Source organism: Thermomyces lanuginosus (genome assembly GCF_041956635.1).
Source record: "Thermomyces lanuginosus strain ATCC 200065 unplaced genomic scaffold VTN49scaffold_12, whole genome shotgun sequence".
Taxonomy (NCBI): Eukaryota; Fungi; Ascomycota; class Eurotiomycetes; order Eurotiales; family Trichocomaceae; genus Thermomyces; species Thermomyces lanuginosus.
The window spans coordinates 185,061-208,308 of NW_027192346.1; the positions used below are offsets into that span (position 1 = coordinate 185,061).

Here is a 23,248-nt window from a genome sequence, read left to right on the forward strand (position 1 = left end):
TAACGAAGTTCCGACGACAAGAAATTTTCAAGTCCTTTAAAAGCGACGGTTAAATCCGATCATCCAGATTGGATGGCGAGTGCACATCCTCAGTCATCATTGGTTACTGAATGACGGCGAGCTAATCGCGGCTCATACGGATCTTATTGCTTGGCCCCTTGCCGCAGGGCGGGCTGGAAAACGAGAAAGAGGAAGTTCATAAAAGACCGCAAGTGTCATTAATGCGAACATTTGGGTCTTCTAGTTTTCGTCGTGCCAGATGTACGCGTAGGCTACTACATAGTAATGCATTGAAGCTGCTGGACTGGAGCCAAGCAAATTGTCATTTATTAATGGAAGTAGAACTAGTTCACCGCCGGCTTACGAGTTCTTTTACAGTACGCACTGCCATAACACGACCAAGTCAAAATACTTTGTGGATGAAACTAGGCCAGTAGTAAGCAACCGATGCTCTCGATATGGTCGTAAATGATCTAAGAGTCATTGAAACAAAGTTTACCCGCTAAGGTTGACATAACTAGAACAATGCATGAAGGCTAAAGATTTGTCAACCGAAGAGACACGAGGCAATGCTGCTATTCGTGTTCAGCTCAGCATTGTGTCATCGTTTCCGTTGCAGCTACGAAATGGCAATCAATCGAAGAATCCAACGTTATTCCATGTCTGAAGTATTGTATTCCAGAGAGGAGAATTGATTTCTATCATCGCGGCCCAAACCAGCTCAGCCATGGACATAATCGTGGAAAATGCCAAAATCCCAGAGAAACACCGATGCACCATAACACGTATACATACAACCAGTATAGTACAGCTTTCACAAGAGGAGAACCGATTGGCATAACAGTGAAGATTAGAATAGATAAAAAAAAAATACACAGTACACGAGCGCTTAATGCGCGCTCAACGCACTTGAGGCTGTTTACGCCTTCTTCTCACCCTCACTGCCCTCGCCGGCCTGGGAGGATTGTTGCGACTCCTCAGCGCGGGCCTTGTGCATCTTGTCGAACAGGGACAGCGAGGCGGTCTGAAGTTCGTCGGTCTTGGCCTTGATCTCATCGGCCGTCGCGGTGCTCTCGCCAGACTGGCTCTTGGCAACGAACTCGCGGAGGCTAGCGATCTTTTCACGGATCTGATCAGCCTCCGCCTTGTCGAGGCGGTCCTCGAACTCCTTGAGCGCCTTCTCGGTGTCGTTCACGACAGAGTCGGCGCGGTTGGCCGCCTCAATGGCCGCCTTGCGCTCACGGTCCTGAGCACCGTACTTCTCGGCATCCGCAACCATGTTCTGGATCTCCTCCTCAGTCAAGCCGGAGCCAGATGCAATTGTGATGGACTGGTCCTTGCCGGTCGACTTGTCCTTGGCATGCACGTGGACAATGGAGTCCGCATCAATGTCGAAGGTGACCTCGATCTGCGGAACACCACGGTGCGCCGGCGGGATACCAACGAGCTGGAAGTTGCCGAGGAGCTTGTTATCCTTGACAAGCTCACGCTCACCCTGGTAGACCTTGATCTCGACGGCAGTCTGGAAGTCAGCCGCAGTGGAGAAGATCTGCGACTTCTTCGTCGGGATAGTAGTATTGCGGTTGATCAAACGAGTGAAGACACCGCCCAGCGTCTCAATACCGAGAGACAGAGGAGTGACATCCAGCAGCAGAACGTCCGTAACCTCACCAGCCAGCACAGCACCCTGGATAGCGGCACCAATGGCGACGGCCTCATCCGGGTTGACCGACTTGGCCGGGTCACGGCCAAAAATGCTCTTGACAGACTCGCTAACCTTGGGCATGCGGGTCATACCACCGACCAGGATGACCTCCTGAACATCCTTGGCCTGAAGGTTAGCATCCTTCAAGGCCTTGCGGACAGGCTCGTAGGTGCGGGTGATCAGTGGCTCCACGAGATTCTCAAGTTGGGCCCGAGTCATCTTCAGGTTGATGTGCTTAGCGCCCGAGGCATCCGCCGTAATGAACGGCAGGTTGATCTCAGTCTGCAGCGAGGACGACAGCTCGATCTTGGCCTTTTCAGCAGCCTCGCGGATCCGCTGGATTGCCATACGGTCATTCGACAAATCAATGCCGGACTCGGCCTTGAACTGCTGGACGATGTGCTTAACCAGGCTGATATCGAAGTCTTCACCACCCAGGTGAGTATCGCCGTTGGTCGACTTGACCTCGAACACGCCCTTCTGGATTTCCAGGATGGAGATATCGAAGGTACCACCACCCAGATCGTAAACGGCAATCACCTTATCCTGTTCCTTCTCCAGACCGTAAGCCAGAGCGGCCGCGGTCGGCTCGTTGACAACACGCAGGACGTTGAGGCCAACAATCTGACCAGCATCCTTGGTGGCCTGGCGTTGCGAATCATTGAAGTACGCAGGAACGGTCACGACGGCATTCTTCACCGGCTTGCCGAGGTAGGACTCGGCAGTCTCACGCATCTTCTGAAGAATGAAACCGCCGATCTGCGAAGGCGAGTACTTCTGGCCGCGAGCTTCCACCCATGCGTCACCGTTGGTGTGCTGAACAATCTTATAGGGAACTTGCTTGATGTCCCGCTGCACCTCCGGATCGGTGAATTTGCGACCGATGAGACGCTTGGTGGCAAACAAGGTGTTCTCTGGGTTGACGACGGCCTGGCGCTTGGCAGCAATACCGACCAGTCGCTCGCCATCCTGGGCAAAAGCCACGACCGAGGGCGTGGTTCGGGTACCTGTTATCTCGAGTCAGTCTCGCAATGTCCTCTACAATTGCGTAGGATTGGTCGTAATCAATGGCACGCACCTTCCGCATTCTCAATGATTCTGGGATTCTTCCCTTCCATCACGGCCACGGCCGAGTTCGTTGTTCCTAAGAGACAAGTTAGACCACGACTCAAACCCGGTTGATTTGTAGTTCATCACTTACCCAAGTCGATACCGATGACGGCACCCTTCACTTTCTCCGTGCTCTCGGTCGAGTTCCATCTCCGGAAGGAAGTGGTAGGAACTCTGAAAGCAGGATTGCGGGCAGTGAGAAGGGTGCGCGGGACCTGAAGTCCGGGGAGAGCTGAATTAGCAATGCTGACGTCGAAATTTTCTTCGCCGTACTTACCGCGCGAGGAAGCCGGGAAAAGACCATTGTTGCTAGAATTACAACCCGTATGAAGAAACCAGACCCAGAAACAAAATAGAAGGAGTAACTTTTTGAAGAAGAAAGATGGCAAAGGCAGGGGAGAGAAAAAGTTGGAGGGATGATGGATTGGAAAAGAAGGTTGAAGCAAAAAGGACGGAAGAAAAAAAAGCTGCATACGAAAATTCCGACTAGCAAGGGACGTCACGTGACCGTGTCGAACTTGGTGGAAGCTCTCTGGGGCACCAATTGCCCGCGCTATGGTAATAACCTGGTAATAGGCCCGCATGTTGGCATCGTCTTGGTGTGTAAAGCTTGTATTGGCCAAGACGGCGTTACGGCCGTTTGCCGCAGCGGTGGGTTCTGCCGTCATGGGTTGCTCACTCCTCCAACTCCAGTGCTTTCCGCCCCAGAAAAGTTCAAAGACAGCCCTGCATTGATCGCCTCTCTCCCTACAGGATTCAATCCAAAAGTAACTTGACCTGCTACTGTTATAATCCTCTCTCTTCGCCGGCCACATCCGAATCAAATCTTGGTCCTTCCGTTGTGAGAACGCTGTTTTCTGGCCGTCTTTACCGACTGCATAGCCAACGTATCCTGCATATCGCGTACAACGATGTGCTGCTAGTCATCTAAATGCGCCGAGCTCGACCATGACGCAGGATTCTCTACTACTGTTCGTACCTACTGCAGAAACCACTGTGTGGCCAGGGTAGATCTGAGATCACTAACGGGACTTATTTCAGCGACTCGAGAAATCTTCCAACGGACTCTCTTATCCTGCCAACGAAACGTCGCTTTTTCCCGTTCAAGATCCCTAATTTGTCTGTAATCTTTCTGCCCGGCTTTGCATGTGAAGCGCAGGCATCAACTGACGATACCCTTTGCAGCCACCACCAGCTTCGCCATTACATCAGCACCGCGGACCCAGATACCATCTATTTCGTCTCGCACAAGGTTGTTCATTCCATTGATACGAAATCGCACAAGTGGAGCACTATTTGGCGCATTCCCTTCGAGCCCAAGTGTCTAGCAGCAGGCTTTGGTTGGATCATCGTTGGCGGCTCCGATAACGGTGAATGCACCTTCATCCAGCTTTCCCGACAGTTACCGGGCGGGCGTCAAGGTTCAAGGACTGCAGGAACAGATGTAGATTCAGCGCTACCAATCGATCTCGATCCAGAGAGTCGGAGGAGCTCATCGGAGACGCCGACTGTGTGTAACTGGTGGAATCAGGAACTAGGGGGCAGCATTGTCAATTCAGTCACAATCCACCGTTTTCCCGCCGAGGGCGATGGCTTCGCACACGAGGATGTCGCCGTGTTTAGGTCAGAACATTTATCCCTAGGTCCCAGAGCGAATGCGAGTACTGACGGGCCTTATGAATCAGTAATAACGATAAGACGGTTAAGGTTTTCTCCCTGACCCAAGATCGCGAAATCGAAATTCTTCACCATCCAGCGTTCATGAACTATGCTATCATTTCCCCTGATTCTACGGTATTGGCTGCTGTCGGCGATGTGAACGTTGCATACTTCTACGGAATCACTTCTGATCTATCCGCGGTCGTCTACGGACCCAATGGCGAGAAACTGCCAAAACGGAAATGGACCCTACTCCGCCGGATTGTGCTGCCTCTCAGTCCACAGTTGGGAATGCCGGGTTATGACGATGGAAGCTGTTTTTCGATTGCATTCTCTCCTTGCAGTAAACTTTGTGCGATTGGTTCACAATCCGGGATTATCACCATCTACGATGTAGATATCATCCGGCAGTCGACGGGCGACAAATCGAGCCAGGACCCCAGATTGCATATCTTCCAGTCCTCACGGCCCATGGCGCAAGGCGGCGCAGTGCGTAGCATGGCGTTCTCGCCGGCGCCGTGGGATCTGTTTGTGTGGGTCGAGGACTCTGGCCGCTTTGGAGTTGCAGATGTCCGCTCCTCGTTTGCCAGGAGACAGATTGTGAGACTTGATCGCGACGAGCCAGGGTTGCAAAAGGTTGTCACAAGCTTCAGTTCCAATCTGATGCGCACTGGAGCCGAGGAGGATGAGTCAGAAGCCGAATCCGCCGAGGAGCTCAACCAAGTTCAACGAATGGTCATGGACTTACTCGATGGTACTTCGCTGATCGGCGAGAATCTGGAGCGACTGTCTGCAATCCGCGAGAGTCTAGCTCATGAGGTCGCGGCTGCCCGAAGAGATCGACAAGAAGAGCTCAGCCTTCTCAACAGCGCTCGGTGGTCTTCGCGACCAGAGGATGACTCAACAACTGGGCCGCGAAGATCAAGTCCTCACTCCCGCGCACGGCCTAACGACCACGATCCTAATCGTTCATCTCATACTCCCTCTCCTTTACATGCCAACGACCCGCCCGACGGTTTACTCCATGATAACCATATGGGACCCATCAGGACCGCTGAGCGCAATTTGAGTCAGCGATTGAGGTATATTCCATCCCTAGGAAGTTATCGATCCGATACTCATAACTTCGTTCGCAGGCATCCCATGACCACAAACCTCCAGCTGTTACTTGAGTGGAACGCTTCCCCTCTGGGTTTTCAATCAACTGAGGGCAGAGCGCACAATCCTGCGGCAGGGAATGACCCTGACGCAGATGATGTGGAAACCGATGACCGTCAGGCTGCCGCAAGCCGCTCCAGTGGATTGTTTGGTCCAGTATCAACGTCTTCAGCGGCCACCGCATCCTCCTCCATACGGCAAAGATCGCAACGGTCAAGGTCTATTCCTCGTCGGACAGACCGGCCAGAAGGCGGAACGGAAACTACGTATGAACCTCCGCGTCCCACTTTCTCCGAGCGGCGTGCCAATGTTGCTGCGGAGCGCCTCCGTCGACAACGTTTAGCCGCTAGCGAAGTAAGACTCCCATCCCTGACAGCAGCACAGCCAATGGGCACCAACTCACGATGCAACTTCTTTCAGATTCGTTCCCCCCGGTTTCTTCGCCACATCCTGGGCGACCTTCCCGAGCGACACTTTCCTCATTTCCCGCGTGATCAAGATCCTGAGAGCACGGCTGGGATCGGATGGGGTGCAGACGGTCGAACTTTGTAAGTGATGAGTCCAATTCAAACCTCTCTGTGGATTTGCTCTGAGCGAAGCTTACCGTGGATACAGGTACATAGGAACGGTGGAAGGAATCTTTGAGTTCCAAATTAATCTACAGGACCGAAAAACGTTCCCTGCATTTTCTTGGAGATGATTAATGTTCGAAAGTCGGTACGGAATACGTCTCAACAAGCATATGGTCTCTCTTGTGTATGATCAAAAAGGGGCTTTTTCTGGACCATGATGCTTTTCTGTCACATATTGCTAGTTTGACAAGGGCGGTATTCGGGATATAATACCAACACGGCCGGAATGAGTTACTGATATCGCGGGCTTCTTTTGAATTTTTCTAATGCGGTTTCGCAGAATGGGAGAGTTGTTTTGACATGACCTCTGTGAGAAGGGAGGGTCAATCATTGCGGCGTAACGGGCATGGGGTTCTGGTGAACCTCTTATGGAATAGCACTGTACTCCGTATATATAAGAACCCTCTGTTAAGTGAAGGAGAGAAGGGCGAGTCGACCTCTCCGCCGGCGATGGATTCATTGCAAAAAGGATCTTGGCTTAAGGTAATGGCCCTCTTCGTAGTCTTTCAGCAGGCGATGTAGATGAGAAATGGGGATTGCGAGCTGTAAATCGAAGAGAGAAGAGGGCGGTTGGTTGAGAAGAGTAAAAATGGCATCATGCGATTAGGACGAATGCGCTAAACCTGGGCAAAGAGATTCAAAATCTGATTTGTTTCCATTATGGCGAGGACGGGGAGGTGATGTGCTAAAAGCTTCTACAACGTAGGGCGATGTTCGCAGGAGTGGAGAGCTTTATAAACAGTGAGAAAAGCCTACAGGTAAGAATGCAGAGAAGTATGCGCTCAATCTAGCCAACATCAATAACCCCATTCGTCGTGGCCCTACCTGGGCCGATCGCTTGTAGGATTCTCTGGGGTCAGCCGAACGCATTCCGCCAAAAAGGTCTTCGAACCAGTTCACTCACTTCTGTTCGTTTGAGGGCAAGCTGTTCCTTCTATGTACATAAGGCTCACATCTGGGCTTAGCCTACGAAGACCGTGACACCAACAGTCATATAAAGGCTATCCTCTACGGAGGCAAAGTCCAGGCGCCGCAAGGAGTCTAGTCAAAAGACAGTTGAAGAACAGACATTTGAGACTCTTTTTCTCGCCCTTAGAGCTCCGCCTGGGCGGTGTTGGTATTAGTACTCCTTCCGGCTGGCCGAATACATTCTTTAAAGAACGTCCAGACGGCGGTCTGGAACTCATTTGTCCTCTGCTTGATGTCATCCGCCGTCGCGGAGCTTTCGCCAGATTGGCACTTGGCAATGAACTCGCGGAGACTAGGGACCTTCTCCCGGATTTGATCCACCTCCGCTTTGTCGAGGCGGTCTACGAACTCCTTGAGCGCCTTCTCTGTGTCGTTCATGACAGATTCGGCGGTATTGGCAACCCCAATGGAAGCCTTGAGCTCGCGGTCTTGAGTAGCGTATATTTCAGCATCTGCCACCATGTTTTGAATTTCCTCCTCCGTCAGGCCAGAGCCCGGGGTAATTGTCATGGACTGGTTCTTGCCGGTCAACGTATCCTTGGCGTGCACGTTGACATTAGAGTCTGCATCAATATCAAATGTGACCTCGATCTGCGGTACACCACGCGGAGCAGGCGGGGGTACCAACGAGCTGGAAGTTTGTCGAGTTCCATCTCCGGAAGGAAGTATTTGTAACTCTCAAAATCGGTCTGCTGTGTGAGAATACTTGGGTTCCACCGAAGGCAGGACTGCGGGCAGTGAGAGCAGTGAGGGCAGTGCGCGGGACCTAAATGCAGGGGAGTTGAGAAGGCTGGCAATTACTTAGAGGGGTCCTTTTGCTTCCTCGTCCTGTTACCGCAAAAAGAAGGCGGGAAAAGAGCATGGCCATTTAGAGCTACCAGTTCAACCTGTGGAAGCAACCAATTGTAGAAACAGAACACAACCAGTTCTTTCTTGAGGAACAAAAGAAGGCATACATTTTCAAAAAAAAGAACGTGGCGAAATAATGATTTAAATAAAGGCAATGGTCGAAGTGTATGTAGTAAAGAGGTTGTAAATTGTTGAACGGCCAGGAACATTGGTAAGTATAAGTCACCTGACCTTGGTACTTTTCCGAATGCGTAGACTGGTGACGTGCGGCGGGGCGGGCTTGCCCTGAAGAATAAGAGTGGTTGAATAAAGAATGGGCGAACCTCATCAATGGTGAAGAGTGGAAGGACACTAAGCCTGAGGAGGACAGAGAGGAAAATTTCCACTCGCTTTGACTACTAGGCTGCATTCTAGTAGGCTATTGCATCATGGAGTCTGTGTCGTCGGGTCTTGCCCGGCTCCGGTTGGACACCGATGGACTCGACTTTGATGCGTTCGAAATCCGACTCGCAGAGGAGGCAGCCGGCTTCGGAGCGACAGTCAAGCCTCGGAAGCGTGCTCGTCGGGATCCTGAAGATCTAAAGGCAGAGCTGGAACGGGATTTCCTCACTCCTTCTCCTCGTTTCAGCCCCGAGTGGCTGAACCGATTGCAAAAGTAGGCCGTTGTTCATCTATGACTAACCTTCTCGACTAACAAAGCGTGCAGGAGATGGGACGTCTCAACCGACTACCGAGATCTTTTCGAGATCGCCCCAACGCAGACTCGGACCATCATTCGGTTCGATCGCGAGGGGTTGGAAGGTCGGGTAACAGGCTATCATGAGGTGACAGTTCCTGCGGGAAGCGCGACAGCCAAAAACTCTACATCCTTGCTTCGCAGACCTGCTGCTCGCGCTGATTTTGTGCGAGGAGCTGCTGGATTCTTCCCGTTTGCTCCGGGCGGGTTAGAAGGGGTTGAGGCCATCGCTGAGATGGAGGCTAATGCTCAGGCAAGTGAGCAGCAGAAGCCCTCCGGGAAGCAGCAGGGGCTGGATCGGATCATCAATTTTGGGTCCGAGGAGGGGCTGCTACAGATTCCGCCGGGTTTCACCCGTGGGCTGAAGCTGGAGAAGCCGGCGTCGAAGGAAGAAGAACAAGATGATAAAGACGTCGAGCATACATTAGAGCAGGAAGAGCATTTTCCCACGGAAAATGCGGAACCTATTGAAGAAGGGGCTGAACAGCATCCACCGCCGGAAGAGTCGGAATCTAGTGAGGAGGAAGACATTGATGACTTGCTTCCAGTTGAATTTCCAGCGTTGGAGCCACGGAGTCAATTGTTACCTGCCACGGCGAAGAAGCTCACGCGAGAGTGGGCGCATGTCGTCGACGTTAATCAAGATATTCCCAATTTTCACGAGTTGGTTCCTGATATGGCAAGGGAATGGCCGTTTGAACTGGACACGTTCCAGAAAGAGGCCATCTATCATCTGGAGAACGGGGACTCGGTCTTCGTTGCCGCTCACACGTCTGCTGGAAAGACGGTGGTGGCCGAGTATGCCATTGCCTTAGCTGCCAAACATATGACCAAGGCGATATATACGTCGCCGATCAAAGCTCTGAGCAACCAGAAGTTCCGAGATTTTAGAAACACGTTCGATGACGTGGGAATTTTGACTGGAGACGTACAGATCTCTCCCGAGTCGAGTTGCCTGATCATGACAACTGAAATCCTTCGCAGCATGCTGTATCGGGGTGCAGATCTCATTCGGGATGTAGAATTCGTCATATTCGATGAGGTTCATTACGTCAATGACCAGGAACGGGGCGTGGTTTGGGAGGAGGTTATCATTATGCTGCCAGAACACGTTACCCTTATTCTCCTGTCCGCAACGGTGCCTAACACGTATGAATTTGCGTCTTGGGTTGGACGGACTAAGAAGAAAGACATTTACGTTATCTCAACGCCGAAGCGTCCTGTCCCTCTAGAACATTACCTATGGTCTGGGAAGGGCTTGCACAAGATCGTCGACTCTAACAGACGATTCATCGAGAAAGGTTGGAAAGAGGCAGACGACATTCTGTCTGGAAGAGACAAACTGAAAGAGAAAAATACGGCTGAGCAGAGAGGACAACATCAGGCCAATCATCGAGGTGGTCCTCCCGGCCGTGGCGGCCCTGGACAAGCGCCAGGAAGGGGAAACCAACGTGGCGGTCAGCGAGGTGGCGCCCCTGCGCGGGGAAGAGGTCAGCCAGCAAGTCGCGGAACAGGGAATATCGCCAGAACTGGACGTGGAACTGGCCGGACGACTGCGGCGCAGGATCGTAACATCTGGGTCCATCTCGTCCACCATCTTCGCAAAGAGAACCTCCTTCCAGCATGTATATTTGTTTTTTCAAAGAAGCGGTGCGAAGAAAATGCCACGTCGCTTAACAACCAAGATTTCTGCACTGCGTCGGAGAAAAGTGCCATTCATATGATCATTGAGAAGTCACTGGCGCGGTTAAAACCCGAGGACAGAGTGCTCCCGCAGATTCTTCGTCTCCGGGAATATCTCAGTCGAGGTATTGCGGTGCATCATGGAGGTCTGCTGCCCATCATGAAAGAGATCGTCGAGATACTGTTTGCGAAAGGTTTGGTGAAAGTTTTATTCGCGACGGAAACTTTTGCTATGGGATTGAATCTTCCTACTCGAACCGTGGTATTCTCTGGGTTCCGCAAGCATGATGGCAAGGGTTTCCGAGATCTACTGCCTGGAGAATACACTCAGATGGCAGGTCGAGCAGGCCGAAGAGGCCTGGACACCGTTGGATACGTGATTATCGTGAATGCTGGAAAAGATGAAGCACCGCCCGTGGGTGCACTGAGGAGAATGATCCTCGGGGATCCGACGAAGTTGCGGTCGCAGTTCAGGCTTACCTACAATATGATCCTAAACCTGCTGCGCGTGGAGGCGCTGAAAATCGAAGAAATGATCAAGCGCAGTTTCAGCGAGAACGCTACTCAAGCGCTCCTGCCCGAACATGAGAAACAGGTCCAGCTGTCGGAAGCTACGCTTGAGAAGATCAAGCGTGAACCATGTAGCTATTGTGATGTTGATCTGGCCGCTTGCCATCAGGCAGCGGTTGAATACGAGAAGCTTACTCGAGATCTCCATGTCGGTCTCCTGACGTCACCAGTGGGCAGGAGACTTTTCGCCTTGAAAAGGCTCGTGGTGTATCGAAAGGTAAGATTCTCCATTTCCGTGATTACAAGATGCCTCCTTCTGATTATTTCCTTTTAGGATGGTATCCGTACTGCAGGTGTTATTGTCCGCGAAGGAGTCGCGGGAGCAGGAGAGCCGAATGTGCAAGTCCTCGAAATCGGCGCTGTGAGTGACAAACGTCACCCGAGTGACATCCTGCCATTCTTGCCGAAATTTCGCCACTACTTCCGCGAATTACCGAAAAAGTCGTCGGACATGGTCTTGAAAGTCCGTCGGGTACCTCTTGTTGACATTGAATGCGTCACCAATACTCTCGTTAGAGTTGGCGGCCCGATCTGGTACTTGAACATCAAAAAAGGTAAGTGATGTGCGGCAACCAGCCTGCATCTTTGAGACTCTAACACGCTTGAAAGAGGCCATCAAGTTCGCCGAAAAGGAACTTCCTAAGCATGTGTCCTCATGGGAGACTTCATCCTGGGATGAGCTAGATTGGAGTCGTGTTAATGAGCTCGAGCTCCGAGAAATTCTGAGCCGACGGCATGAGTATGCTGTCACTGCTCAGTCCTGCAAGTGCTTAGAGTGTCCCAACTTCCTTAAACACGTGAGTCAGAAACATTGCTCTTATTTTTCCTTTCCTTTTCCTGGTAGCATGCTGATGCTGACTGGAGCAGTTTGAGATGGAACATGACGAGTGGCAGATCAAGGAGAACATCAACCAGTTACGGCAATTGATGTCGGATCAAAACCTCCAGCTTTTGCCGGACTATCAACAGCGCATCAGTGTTCTCAAGGATCTCGGCTTCATAGATGAGTCTTCCCGAGTACAGTTGAAGGGGAAGGTTGCCTGCGAGGTTCGTTACCTTGCTCGCCATCTGATACACGTGATAGTGGCTAACAAGTCAACAGATTCACTCAGCTGATGAGCTAGTTCTCACCGAACTCATCCTGGAGAACGTCCTTGCTGAGTACGAGCCGGAGGAAATCGTAGCGCTACTCTCGGCCTTTGTATTCCAAGAGAAGACTGAGCATGAACCTACGTTGACACCGCGTCTGGAGAAAGGAAAGGAAGAGATCATCAGAATCTCTGACAAGGTGAACGACTATCAAGTCCTTCATCAAGTCATTCTCAACAGCGAGGACGCCAATGACTTTGCCAGTAAGCCTCGCTTTGGTCTGGCAGAAGTGGTCTATGAATGGGCAAGGGGCATGTCCTTCAACCGCATTACGGATTTGACCGATGTTATGGAAGGCACCATCGTACGAACCATCACCCGGTTAGACGAAACATGCCGAGAAGTGAAGAACGCTGCCAAACTCGTGGGTGATCCCACCCTCTACGCCAAGATGCAGCAAGCACAGGAGATGATCAAGAGGGATGTCATCTTTGCCGCTTCTCTGTACATGTGAAAGTACTGTCATGCGCGATAGAGGAGTTTGGATACAGGCTTATGAGCTGATGGGGAGATGAGTTAGATCTGAATAGATGCTGAGCATTGATCCTAAATAATACTAATTATATACCCCGTTCACTCGCCAGTATGGGGTTCCGCAACGTGGTGTTTCTGGAGACCATCGGCGTGAACCGTGAACTAAGAACCTTGCGTACTTAACCAACCTGTCTTATAACTACAGTACTCTGTGCGAGTGGGCCTGGCTGTGCCTTCCTGCGATGAGAGGACATTAGTCGAGTTGTCCTGTCCTCCCACTCATCTAGCTCCTCTAGACCTTGTTAGTCGATACTGGTGCTAATATGGCCTGCTTCGGCCACCAATCGGTGACTTTGCGTGGTTCATCCCCAGCCGTGAGGAGCCCACTCGATGCCTACCGCATTATTGTGCTCCAATCCTGCTCTTTCGCACGCCCAACAGTGGCAGTGAGCCTGCACATCAGTGGCTGCCTCCAAGCAATATCCATATCTGGCAGGCCAACGACGGGGAGCCCGGAATCTTCCACCTGTGCGAGACGCATGAAAATCCAACCTTTCCTCTCCGCATTTACAAGGGGATGAAGCTATTGGCCGTATCCATCTTCTGATGTAACTCCTACCTCTGTCTGTCATTGGCGGTCGTGCATATCTCACCTCATTGTTGCTGTTATCAGCTTCTCCACTCCAGTAGGGCGAAGCTTGTTCACCACTACACTATTTTCTTGAGTCGTTCTGCGTGCTCGCAGTCTGTGGATTGCACTGTTCCGCCTATTATCACGCCCATCCTTCATTCGCTTGAGTGGAGCTAGTTCTTCTAGGGCTTTGGTCGATTTTGTCCCCTTCTGAGAAAGCTGGTGCAGTATACGAGTTCAGGGCTATCCCATTTCCCTGTCGATTCCCTTCTGTTTATGGCGATCGGCCGTTTTGGCCACAGTGGCGTCCAGGTGGGTGTCCAGTGGGCTGCTGAAGGATTCCGCCTCTCGAGTCGAAATTGGGGTGACATTATCATTTTTCGCGCCTGCTATGCGCCGGAGCCAGCCGTTTTCATGGGCGACTTGCTAGCCAGACCTGTATACGTTTTAAACCTCGGTTGGTGCCAGCAGACAGGCGATGGCATAGTATTTCAAGGCGGGTCGAATTTCTCATTGTGTATTGATAAATCGCTCAGATTGAGCACAGCGGCACTTTCCGTGGAAAGTCTGCTGTTCGCTTGAAAGCATGAGCATTCATGATGCATTGGCATCGTGCTTTGTGGTCTGCCTATCCATTCTCCATCTGATGAATGCAACTGACTCCTATAGCACTGACAGACTTTGGACCCTTCAAAGGTTCAGTTGAGAGTCGATCGTGATTTGTGGTCGAGATTAGATGGATCCTCAAGGGACCTTAGGTCCCTGCGCTAGTAATTGCCACGCACCCAACGGACCAGCCATATCCCAAGCTGATCGCTTTACTTACCTCATCGGGGCGGGTTCCATCATTTCGGCCGGTGGATCGCAGCATGTGTCGTGCTGAACATGCTTATTGACACGCACTCCCCGCAGCTAGGCCCACGCTGCCCACGGGTATCGATTATCAGAGGGACAATTCGGAGCGGAAAATACTAGTTATCAAGAAAAAAATAAAAAAAAGTTCTCGTGCTTTTTTTCTGATATTCATCTCGACATTCAAACCCGGAGGGGGATCAAACGCTCTTTTTCTTGCTCGGTCCTGTCCTCTCCAGACCGTTTTTGCTTTCCCTCTCCTCACCTTCGGTTGGATCCTTGCGGCGATAGAATTACTTTTTCTGCCCCTGCGCCTTTGGGCGTTACGAGATGGATGTGGCAGCGCTTCGAGACCGTATACGGTCCACACTGGACTCCAACACCAGCACGCGACAGCAGGCAGAGTTAGATCTGAAATATGTGTGTGCTACGGGTTTTGCTTTTGCTTGGGCGACGGTCGTGGCTGACGAAGACGGACTTCAGGCCGAGACACAACCTGGATTTCCAAACGCACTGTTGGATATCCTCCAAACGGAGCAAGATAATGCTGTGCAATTGTCTGGTATGGAACTATCAACCGGATTCTCAGTTTCTGCTTTGAATCGATATTACGTGATTCGTGATGCAAAAATTTTACCCGCAATGGTGGTTCAAGATTCTGGTGGTTAACGTATGCTCGCTGTTCTAGCCGTTCTCTACCTGAAAAATCGAATCAACCGAGGTTGGGCCCCAGACGAAGACAATTCGAACCACAAACCCATTCCCGAAGATGAGCGCCCGGCGCTTCGAGAGCGCCTGATCCCCAGCCTAGCCAACGCGCCGCCAAATGTCCGCGCGCAGCTGGTGCCCATCCTGAGCAAGATTCTGCAGCATGACTTCCCAGAGAAATGGCCCGGCTTCATCGAGGTTACGATGCAGTTGCTGAGTACCAACGATGCCAACTCCGTCTTCGCCGGCTTGCAATGCCTCCTCTCGCTCTGCAAAGTGTACAGATACAAGGCTGGGGAGAAGAGAATAGACTTTGACAACATCGTCGAACATTCCTTCCCACTGCTCTTGAACATCGGCAACCGACTCGTTGACGAGGAGAACCTAGAGGCGGGCGAGATGCTGCGCGTGATTCTTAAGTGTTACAAACACGCTGTTTACGTACGTAGCTGTTGGAGTCAAGTATTACGGTGGTATGGTGGGCTAACAGCATCCAGTTCGAACTTCCTCCTCTTTTGCAAACTCACCAGGCCACTGTGGACTGGTGCACACTATTCTTGCGAATCATCGCGAAGACTCCCCCGGCCTGCTCGATGCCCGAAGATGTTGAGGAGCGAGAGACCAATCACTGGTGGAAATGCAAGAAATGGGCATATGCCAATCTGAACCGGCTATTCACCAGGTATGCCTCTTTACCGGAGATCTTTTCCAAATGCAGCTGACGCAGTGATTGGTCAGATATGGAAACCCTACCAGCATCACAAAAAGCACGAGTCCCGACGCAACAGCATATGCCAAGAACTTCATCACGACATTTGCTCCGGAGATCCTCAAGGGCTATCTGCAGGAGATTGAAAAGTGGGTGAAGGGCCAATGGCTAAGCAAACCCATCCTGTCGTATACCCTTATCTTCCTGGAGGAGTGCGTAAAGCCAAAGGCTACATGGGATCATCTGAAGCCCCATATGGATAATCTGGTGGCCCATTTTGTCTTTCCTTTGCTGTGCCAGACCGATGAGGACCTGGAGTTGTTCCAGTCTGACCCGCAAGAGTATTTGCATCGCAAGATGAACTATTACGAGGAGGTGTCTGCGCCGGACATCGCCGCGACAAACTTCCTCGTTGCGCTCACGAAGAGCCGCAAGAAACAGACTTTCTCGATCCTGCAGTTCGTCAACGGTATTGTCAGCAAGTATGAATCAGCGCCGGACGATCAGAAACAGCCGCGGGAGAAGGAAGGTGCTCTTCGGATGATTGGGTGCCTTGCGTCAGTCATCCTGGGCAAGAAGAGTCCAATTGCAGACCAAGTCGAGTATTTCTTCGTCCGCCACGTCTTCCCTGAGTTCCGCAGTCCTCATGGCTTCCTCCGCGCTCGCGCTTGCGATACGTTGGAGAAGTTTGAGCAACTGGACTTCAAGGACCCCAACAATCTGATGATCATCTACCGGAACATCCTCGAGTCGATGACCGACCCAGACTTGCCCGTGCGGGTGGAAGCGTCCCTAGCCTTGCAGCCATTGATCCGACATGACGTGATCAAGAATGCTATGAAGGAGAATATCCCACAGATCATGCAGCAGCTCTTGAAGCTGACGAACGAGGTTGATGTGGATGCGCTGTCCAACGTCATGGAAGACTTTGTGGAGATCTTTTCCACCGAACTGGCGCCGTTCGCTGTCGCCCTGAGTGAGCAGCTTCGGGACACGTACATGCGGATCGTGAGTGAGATTCTCGAGCGCAATGCTGCCAAGACCGAGGATGAGATCTACGGCGACTTTCTGGACGACAAGAGCATCACCGCTCTGGGTGTGCTACAGACCATTGGCACGCTCATTCTTACTCTAGAGAGCACTCCGGATGTGCTTTTGCATTTGGAGACCATTTTGATGCCAGTCATTACGGTTACCTTGGAGAACAAGCTTTTCGGTAAGTCTGATTTTTGAGGAATGGCGTTCTCTTCTAACATTTGTAGATCTGTACAATGAGGTCTTTGAAATCATCGATAGCTGCACTTTCTCTGCTAAGTCGATCTCGCCGACCATGTGGCAGGCCTTTGAGCTCATCCACAAGACGTTCAAGTCGGGGGCGGAGCTCTATTTGGAAGGTGAGTTCTTGTGAATGTGGATCACGATGGCCACTGACAGTTGTAGATATGTTGCCTGCTCTTGACAACTACGTGTCCTACGGCACGGAGATGCTGATCCATAATCGGGCTTATTTGGAGGCCATGGTTGAAATGGTCAAGGACATCTTCCAGGACGAGAAGGTTGGCGGTGTCGACCGGATATGCGGCTGCAAGCTGGCGGAGGCACTCATGCTCAACCTTCGCGGATACCTTGACCAATATGTGCCCATGTTTGTCGAGCTGGCCATGGGCGTCATGGACCGTGCCGAGGCCAAAACCAAGTCGTACCGGGTCCACCTGCTGGAGATGGTCATCAACGCGGTGTACTACAACCCGCGCCTGACCCTCCAGGTGCTCGAATCCAAGGGCTGGACGAACAAGTTCTTCAGCGCGTGGTTCTCGAACATTGACAACTTCAAGCGAGTCCACGACAAGAAGCTGTCGATCGTGGCGATCTGCTCGTTGTTGACGCTGAATGCTAGCGATGTTCCGGCCAGCATTCAACCGGGCTGGCCCCGGTTGTTGCAGGGTGTGACCCGGCTGTTCCAGACATTGCCAGCTGCGATCAAACGTATGTCTCAGCACTTTGGAGATTTTTCGTGTCTGAATCGTCTAACAAGATCGTAGATCGAGAGGAAGTGACAAGAGAGTCGGACTTTGCGTACGAGGACGAAGATGAGGAGTCTGAAGGCAACGACTGGACCGGCGAGGTGGAATGGAACGACCAAGACGAGGGTGAAGGCGGCGCCGATGACGACGTGCAAGACGAGAGTGCGGCATATCTGGACTTCTTGAGCCAAGAGGTACGCACTTCTGCCCGTGTGGCAAACCAGCCTCGAAACTAACAGGCACAGGCCAAGAAGTTCGGATCGTTTGCAGATGACAGCGACGACGAGCTCGACGAAGAGAGCCTGTTGGGCACGCCTCTGGACAAGGTCGAGCCCTACGGGCTGTTCAAGAACGTGCTTCTCAGTACGTCTTTTGAGAATTTGCTTGAAAGCAGGCGATTGGCTAACTTTTGCAGACCTTCAACAAGAACAACCTCAACTCTACGAAAACATCACCAAGATCCTCACGCCGGACGAACAGCAGATCCTGCAATCGGTATTCCACGAAGCAGACGTCAAGGCCATGGAAGCCGCCAACGCAGCCCATCTTACGAACGGCGGGCATCAATGATTCATCCAACAAAAAAGAGTTGTTTTTGGTTCCTGCTTTTATTCGGGAGTAAAGACGTTTTATGTTTTAACGTGATGCTTTTGTCCCCATGTTTCTCACGACACGTTTTCCACCTTTTTTTCTCGATCGAAATTCATGCCCCCTGCACATAATCATCCCCTTCTTCCACCCTTACTATCGATTGATTGATGAGCATCGTCAATATAAACTTTGCATGATTCCTCGTTCGAGTCCTTGAGTTTATACATGACATGAATGCAACATTCAGAACAAAATCAACCCTAACCTGTAACGCATTTATCTCCTCCCTCACATGAAGGGAAAATTATTTAGAAGCCTTCTCCCTCGCATACTTGTCCAGCGGATGCACCGGGTTACTCTGCAATCCGTGCTTGACCGTGGATTCGGATTCTTCCTTGGCGTAGTCGTCAGACGGTGCCGCATTGGGGATGGATTTCCCCGTCGAGGGCGGTTCTTGTTGTTGGGGACCCGGTTGGCGATCTTCGTCGGGGGATTGACGGCCGGCGTTGGGAGCGGACATTTTTTATTCTTTTTTGTTTCTCTTTGAGCGAGTAGTAGGTCGTTTTAGATGATGCGAAGTGTCGGTTGATCAATGGATGTGGAGGCTGAACGACCGAGTGAGTTGTAGAAGAGACTTGATGGTAGAATATATACGGTCGTCTCGGATGTTCGATGGATTGGGTATTTATGGGCAATTTGTTGCAGCGTACGGCATGTTTATAGTCTACGAGGAGGATTATTCAAGACACAGCACATAAACCAAGTGGTATCTGATTAAATCACCATGACGTCAACAACATCAGATAGACCAAACAATCCAGTCTCCATCAGCAAGGTCATTGAACACAGGTATTACACAAAATAAGGAAAAACAAGGCAGTAAAACAATGGTATGTACACAGGAAATATCGTGAGGTCGTCACTTTTCAAGCAGCGGTTTCCTTGGCCTCAGCCGTTGTCGTCGCCGCCGTATGATCAGCAGACGCTGACACGGCCGGAGCCGGTGCGTCCTGGGTTGTAGCAGGGGCCGACGCCGAGGAGGACTCCCCCTGCGCCGGAGGCGTTGGACTCCTCTTTCCTGCCTTGAGATCTGCCAGCCGGCGAGCCTCGGCATGGATATCACGGACCTGCTTATCCGTCTTCAGGTAGAAATCGCGCACTTTCCGCCCTGTCGGGGTATCGAGCGCGCGCTCAAAGTACGAGTGCAAGCCACGCCAGCCCTGCTGAGCCTGGGAGGTGATGTTGTACTTGGAGTCGAGCTCCTTGGCACGGTCGGTCGCGTGCACCTTGCTGTCGAATTGCGACAGGGCGGCTGTGAATCGCGCGGAGAAACCATGCTTCTGGTCCAGCGCGATGGCCTTTTGGATGGCCTGATCGCTGATCGCGTAGCCGTGAGCAAGGTACTCGGCGATAATTCGTGAGCGCGGCTTGTCTTCTTGATCAATGTCTTGCTTGTTGGCTTCGTCCTTGGTGGACTCTTCGCCAGCTCCCGGCTCCTGCGGACCGGCAATGTCATCGAGGCTTTGCCCAGCTTCGACATGTACGGCCGAAGGGCCAAGTTGTGTGTTGTCAAGGAGGAGTGCAGTCTTCGCAGCACTACGGATTTTTTGTTAGATTCGTTATAAAACGTATTTCCGAAAAGAGATAACTTACGTCTCCTTCTCAAAAGTTACTGTCGCAGACTTGGGCGCATCAGGCTCATTAGACACTGGCGTGATGCTCAAACTGGTGATCTTGCCGCTGTGAACAGTTAGCATTTATCATATGATTAAAAATTCGAGGGTCAAGCATACCAAAAGCTGAAAAAGTCCCGAACTTCCTTCTCGCTGGTCGAGGCAGAAATGCCCGAAACGTGGACGACTTTGCTTCCCGTCATTGTTGCTTATTTTGATGTAGAATGGGTGAAATTTGTTGTAGATGTGTTGTGTTGTGCTGTGTTTTCTGGTCGAAAAAAAGTCAAGCTGTCATGGACGGAGGTGACGTTATGTACCACAGTTGTCCCGCGCTTGGCGGGGTCATGAGCCTGCGCCACATGACGTCGTTGCGTGGTTACCGTGGCTGTGCATAGTTCAAGCCACAATTAATTTTGATGCCTGAATGCCTTATTTGGTTAGTCGACCATTTGGCCACATTTTACTACGACTGATGTGGTAGGATAACGATAGTACCAGGATATGAATGAAACTAGCAGGCAATGACGTTGTTGTCGCTAAGAATAGCTTCATTTTCATGTGAAAATTATCGGGTATCCATACTCGGTACTCCGTAACAAGGGTCGTAACTTGTTCGTCAAGAAAGGTGCTACTCCGTAGACAATGAGTGATTTGCGTCCTATTCGTGCACACATATACACATCATGTTCATCAGACTCGTAAAATGCTGAACGAAATACATAGCGAAAGTAAACGCCGTCAGGTCTATCCAAAACAGATTTCGTAAAATGAACATTCGACACCCGGACGCCGTCCACGGGACCTCAACCAACCGACCACTGTACAGGGAGGAGACGGTACACCGACAGAATCGGATGTGGATCCTAGGTTGTCGCTTCATGACGAATTTCAACGGACTGTGCGCTGATCTCCTTCGGAATCAACGGAGATCCATTGTCTTGAGACGATTGCTTTCGGGAAGGTGAATGCGCTGACTCGGCCAGTTCCGAACTGACCGCGTCGGCGTTCGATGATGGTGCGCCCCCAGAAGGCCCCACTGCGCGTGCATCAGCGGTATCCTCAACATGTTCTGTTCGTTCCGCCGACTTGTCCTGGTCGTCAATCATCGCAGCGAGACTGCGGAAATTGAACAGGGGATCCGCTGAGCTGGATTCGTTCGGCGGTGTCCCAGACAGTGTGTTGTCTGGTGAACCAGAATCTCCCAGTGACGAAGATGTAGAAGACGCGCTCGACATGTGTCGTAGATGTGAAGGTCGCGCCGGCTCGTTGGACGACGTCTGTACGATACTGGGAAACGACTCCACTTCACCTCTGCTCTCTTGCTGTGCTTGACTGCTGCTGGAGCCACCCGCGGGTTCCCCTTCGAACATGCTAGATGTTGCACCGGGTGCGATCCTCTCCGCTGCTTTGCCTTTCCCGGATGAGTTCCCATCATCCCCACTCATCAATGACAAGCTACTGCCATCGCGACTCGGGGTGTCACCGGAAAATGTTGCAGAACCACTGGCATTGGAATTGTATACTGCATGCTTACGCATGGCCTTCTCTGCCTTCTTGGCTTCCTTTTCCTTCCTCTTGGCTTCCTTCCTCGCGCGCTTCTCTTCTTTCCGCCGTCGCTCCTCTTCGGATGCGAGACTCAACCGAATGGCTTCCATCACCATCATGTCCTCAAGTTCCTCTAGACGACTCCTTCTAGAGCTTTGGCGAGGGGGCGCCAGAGACGGGTCTTGACTTGACTCCATTCCCCTCCGCTCAGAAAGATAAGCGAGAGCCTGTAGCGCAGACGATCCTCCGACGGTGCGTACTGGCGTCTGCGACCCGGAGCTGCTGCCGCCCCCCGTCCGCCGAAGTATACTCCGTCGACCGGAGCCCCGTGAATCATCACCAGGTGGGTTCATGAGGTAAGCGGCAGTATGAAGAGCCGTCGCAGCCGCTGATCGACGGGCCGCATGCGCTCTCGCATTCGCCAACTTCTGGGCCCAATCCGGACGAATCATGTCCGTGGTAACCACGCTAGGATCGTTCGCTGACAGCGATGTGGCACGACGGCGTCCAGTGGGAGGTGGAGGAGGCGCCAGATTGGATGAGGTGGTGAGCGACGACGTTGAGGATACTGGAGAAGCTGCACCATCTGGTCGTAGGCCATGAAGCGTAGGATACACCAGGCCACGACGGAAAGGAGGGGGAGAGTATGTAACACCGAATTCAGGTTGCACACAAAATGGACATGCTGCAGGTTCAGACACCAACTCCCAATCTTCATGCTGTTCTCGGCTGGCTCCATTCTCGGAGTTATTGCCATGGTCTGCATGGTCCGGGAGATGGGGGTCCGGCCGCTTGATCTGAACAAAGCATTCGGAACAAATAGGTTGATCACAGCACCGTGTCCGGTTGAGATACGGAGGGTAGTAAAGGAAACAGATAGGGCATTCACTGGCATCTTTGTAGAGGTACGCCTCGATGGGCTGTCCATTCACAAAGGGATCATGCGGCAGCATGACTTCTCGAGGACCGGAATCAGGCGTCTCGCTGCCCTTGTGGCAACCCGTGAGCGACACCAACGTTTTTGACCGGCCTCGAGATTGAGCAGAGCTCGGAGTGCTCGGTGAAACTGGAGATGGCGGCGAAGGCAGCGACCGGGCAGCCGACGAACCCATTGGAACATCGGGAACTTTCAAGTATTGGGATGATTTGTCGGCCGAATCCTCCCGTTGCTCTGAAGGCTTGGGAATAGCATCCTGAATCTCAGGTGGGATCTGGTCTGCTGGCGGAATCGGTAAGCCACGCGCAGCGGCCACGAGTTGGTGTTCGGTCCATGATTCCGAGAAGTCTCTCAGTCCTCGCCAAAATGGGGCCAGCCGCCGTTCAATCTAACGTGACATACGATTAGCACGCGCTCTTTCAGAATGAATCGCGACAAGTAAAATATACCATTAGCTGTCGCACGACGGCTTTGTTAAAGTCCTCCGGACCAACATAGACTCCTTGGGTCACCAGGTATCCTCCATCAACATGTTCCTCCTTCATGCTGCGTTCTCGCTCCTTTTCCCGAGCAATACGCTCCCTCTCCAAGCGACGGGCCTCGCGATCTTGCTTCGTTTCGCGACGCGCTTCCAGCGTCGACAGATCCCTCTCGGATGAACTTCCGATTCCCAAGAACGAGAGATCTGCTCGGCTGGAGCGGTGGTGACGGGAACTTTCTCTTCCGCCATAAGGTGACGGACCACTATCGGACAGCGCTCGCTCACGCTGCGACGCCGAACGCGCCTCCTTCGTGTGTGTGTTCCCCATGATGCCCGGGTGATGCGTATCGGGGCTAAGGAATCGAGAATCGTCCTAAAGGCCGGACAACGACCTCAGGACATT

At 52.0% G+C, this 23,248-nt stretch overlaps 9 protein-coding genes across 9 annotated transcripts; 4 read left to right on the top strand and 5 right to left on the bottom strand.

The window, feature by feature from the left end:
- Window positions 1-529: 529 nt before the first annotated feature.
- Window positions 530-841, top strand: VTN49DRAFT_162 (uncharacterized protein; the record flags this gene model as incomplete). Its single annotated transcript, XM_069409254.1, has 2 exons — window positions 530-598; window positions 683-841. 2 exons carry the CDS (start codon window positions 530-532, stop codon window positions 839-841), a joined length of 228 nt encoding a protein of 75 aa, XP_069271623.1.
- A 78-nt stretch (window positions 842-919) lies between these two features.
- Window positions 920-3,119, bottom strand: VTN49DRAFT_163 (uncharacterized protein; the record flags this gene model as incomplete). The annotated part of the gene is made up of 4 exons (XM_069409265.1): window positions 920-2,712; window positions 2,784-2,849; window positions 2,907-3,030; window positions 3,093-3,119. 4 exons carry the CDS (start codon window positions 3,117-3,119, stop codon window positions 920-922), a joined length of 2,010 nt encoding a protein of 669 aa, XP_069271624.1.
- Window positions 3,120-3,763: 644 nt separating this feature from the next.
- Window positions 3,764-6,332, top strand: VTN49DRAFT_164 (uncharacterized protein; the record flags this gene model as incomplete). Its single annotated transcript, XM_069409276.1, has 7 exons — window positions 3,764-3,786; window positions 3,857-3,934; window positions 4,001-4,438; window positions 4,501-5,556; window positions 5,611-5,986; window positions 6,053-6,180; window positions 6,248-6,332. 7 exons carry the CDS (start codon window positions 3,764-3,766, stop codon window positions 6,330-6,332), a joined length of 2,184 nt encoding a protein of 727 aa, XP_069271625.1.
- Window positions 6,333-7,356: 1,024 nt separating this feature from the next.
- On the bottom strand, window positions 7,357-7,886 carry VTN49DRAFT_165 (uncharacterized protein; the record flags this gene model as incomplete). Its single annotated transcript, XM_069409287.1, has 2 exons — window positions 7,357-7,796; window positions 7,862-7,886. The coding sequence occupies 2 exons, from the start codon at window positions 7,884-7,886 to the stop codon at window positions 7,357-7,359; spliced, it is 465 nt and encodes a 154-aa protein (XP_069271626.1).
- Window positions 7,887-8,510: 624 nt separating this feature from the next.
- On the top strand, window positions 8,511-12,674 carry VTN49DRAFT_166 (uncharacterized protein; the record flags this gene model as incomplete). Its single annotated transcript, XM_069409298.1, has 6 exons — window positions 8,511-8,737; window positions 8,789-11,288; window positions 11,346-11,625; window positions 11,681-11,868; window positions 11,939-12,118; window positions 12,174-12,674. 6 exons carry the CDS (start codon window positions 8,511-8,513, stop codon window positions 12,672-12,674), a joined length of 3,876 nt encoding a protein of 1,291 aa, XP_069271627.1.
- A 1,833-nt stretch (window positions 12,675-14,507) lies between these two features.
- VTN49DRAFT_167 (uncharacterized protein) lies at window positions 14,508-18,188 on the top strand (the record flags this gene model as incomplete). The annotated part of the gene is made up of 10 exons (XM_069409309.1): window positions 14,508-14,597; window positions 14,661-14,739; window positions 14,866-15,326; window positions 15,383-15,567; window positions 15,624-16,810; window positions 16,857-16,988; window positions 17,035-17,580; window positions 17,637-17,812; window positions 17,864-17,981; window positions 18,034-18,188. 10 exons carry the CDS (start codon window positions 14,508-14,510, stop codon window positions 18,186-18,188), a joined length of 3,129 nt encoding a protein of 1,042 aa, XP_069271628.1.
- Window positions 18,189-18,452: 264 nt separating this feature from the next.
- On the bottom strand, window positions 18,453-18,729 carry VTN49DRAFT_168 (uncharacterized protein; the record flags this gene model as incomplete). The annotated part of the gene is made up of 2 exons (XM_069409320.1): window positions 18,453-18,474; window positions 18,542-18,729. 2 exons carry the CDS (start codon window positions 18,727-18,729, stop codon window positions 18,453-18,455), a joined length of 210 nt encoding a protein of 69 aa, XP_069271629.1.
- A 406-nt stretch (window positions 18,730-19,135) lies between these two features.
- Window positions 19,136-20,085, bottom strand: VTN49DRAFT_169 (uncharacterized protein; the record flags this gene model as incomplete). The annotated part of the gene is made up of 3 exons (XM_069409331.1): window positions 19,136-19,805; window positions 19,863-19,949; window positions 20,003-20,085. The coding sequence occupies 3 exons, from the start codon at window positions 20,083-20,085 to the stop codon at window positions 19,136-19,138; spliced, it is 840 nt and encodes a 279-aa protein (XP_069271630.1).
- Window positions 20,086-20,745: 660 nt separating this feature from the next.
- On the bottom strand, window positions 20,746-23,173 carry VTN49DRAFT_170 (uncharacterized protein; the record flags this gene model as incomplete). Its single annotated transcript, XM_069409343.1, has 2 exons — window positions 20,746-22,752; window positions 22,814-23,173. The coding sequence occupies 2 exons, from the start codon at window positions 23,171-23,173 to the stop codon at window positions 20,746-20,748; spliced, it is 2,367 nt and encodes a 788-aa protein (XP_069271631.1).
- Between the last annotated feature and the right edge of the window lie 75 nt (window positions 23,174-23,248).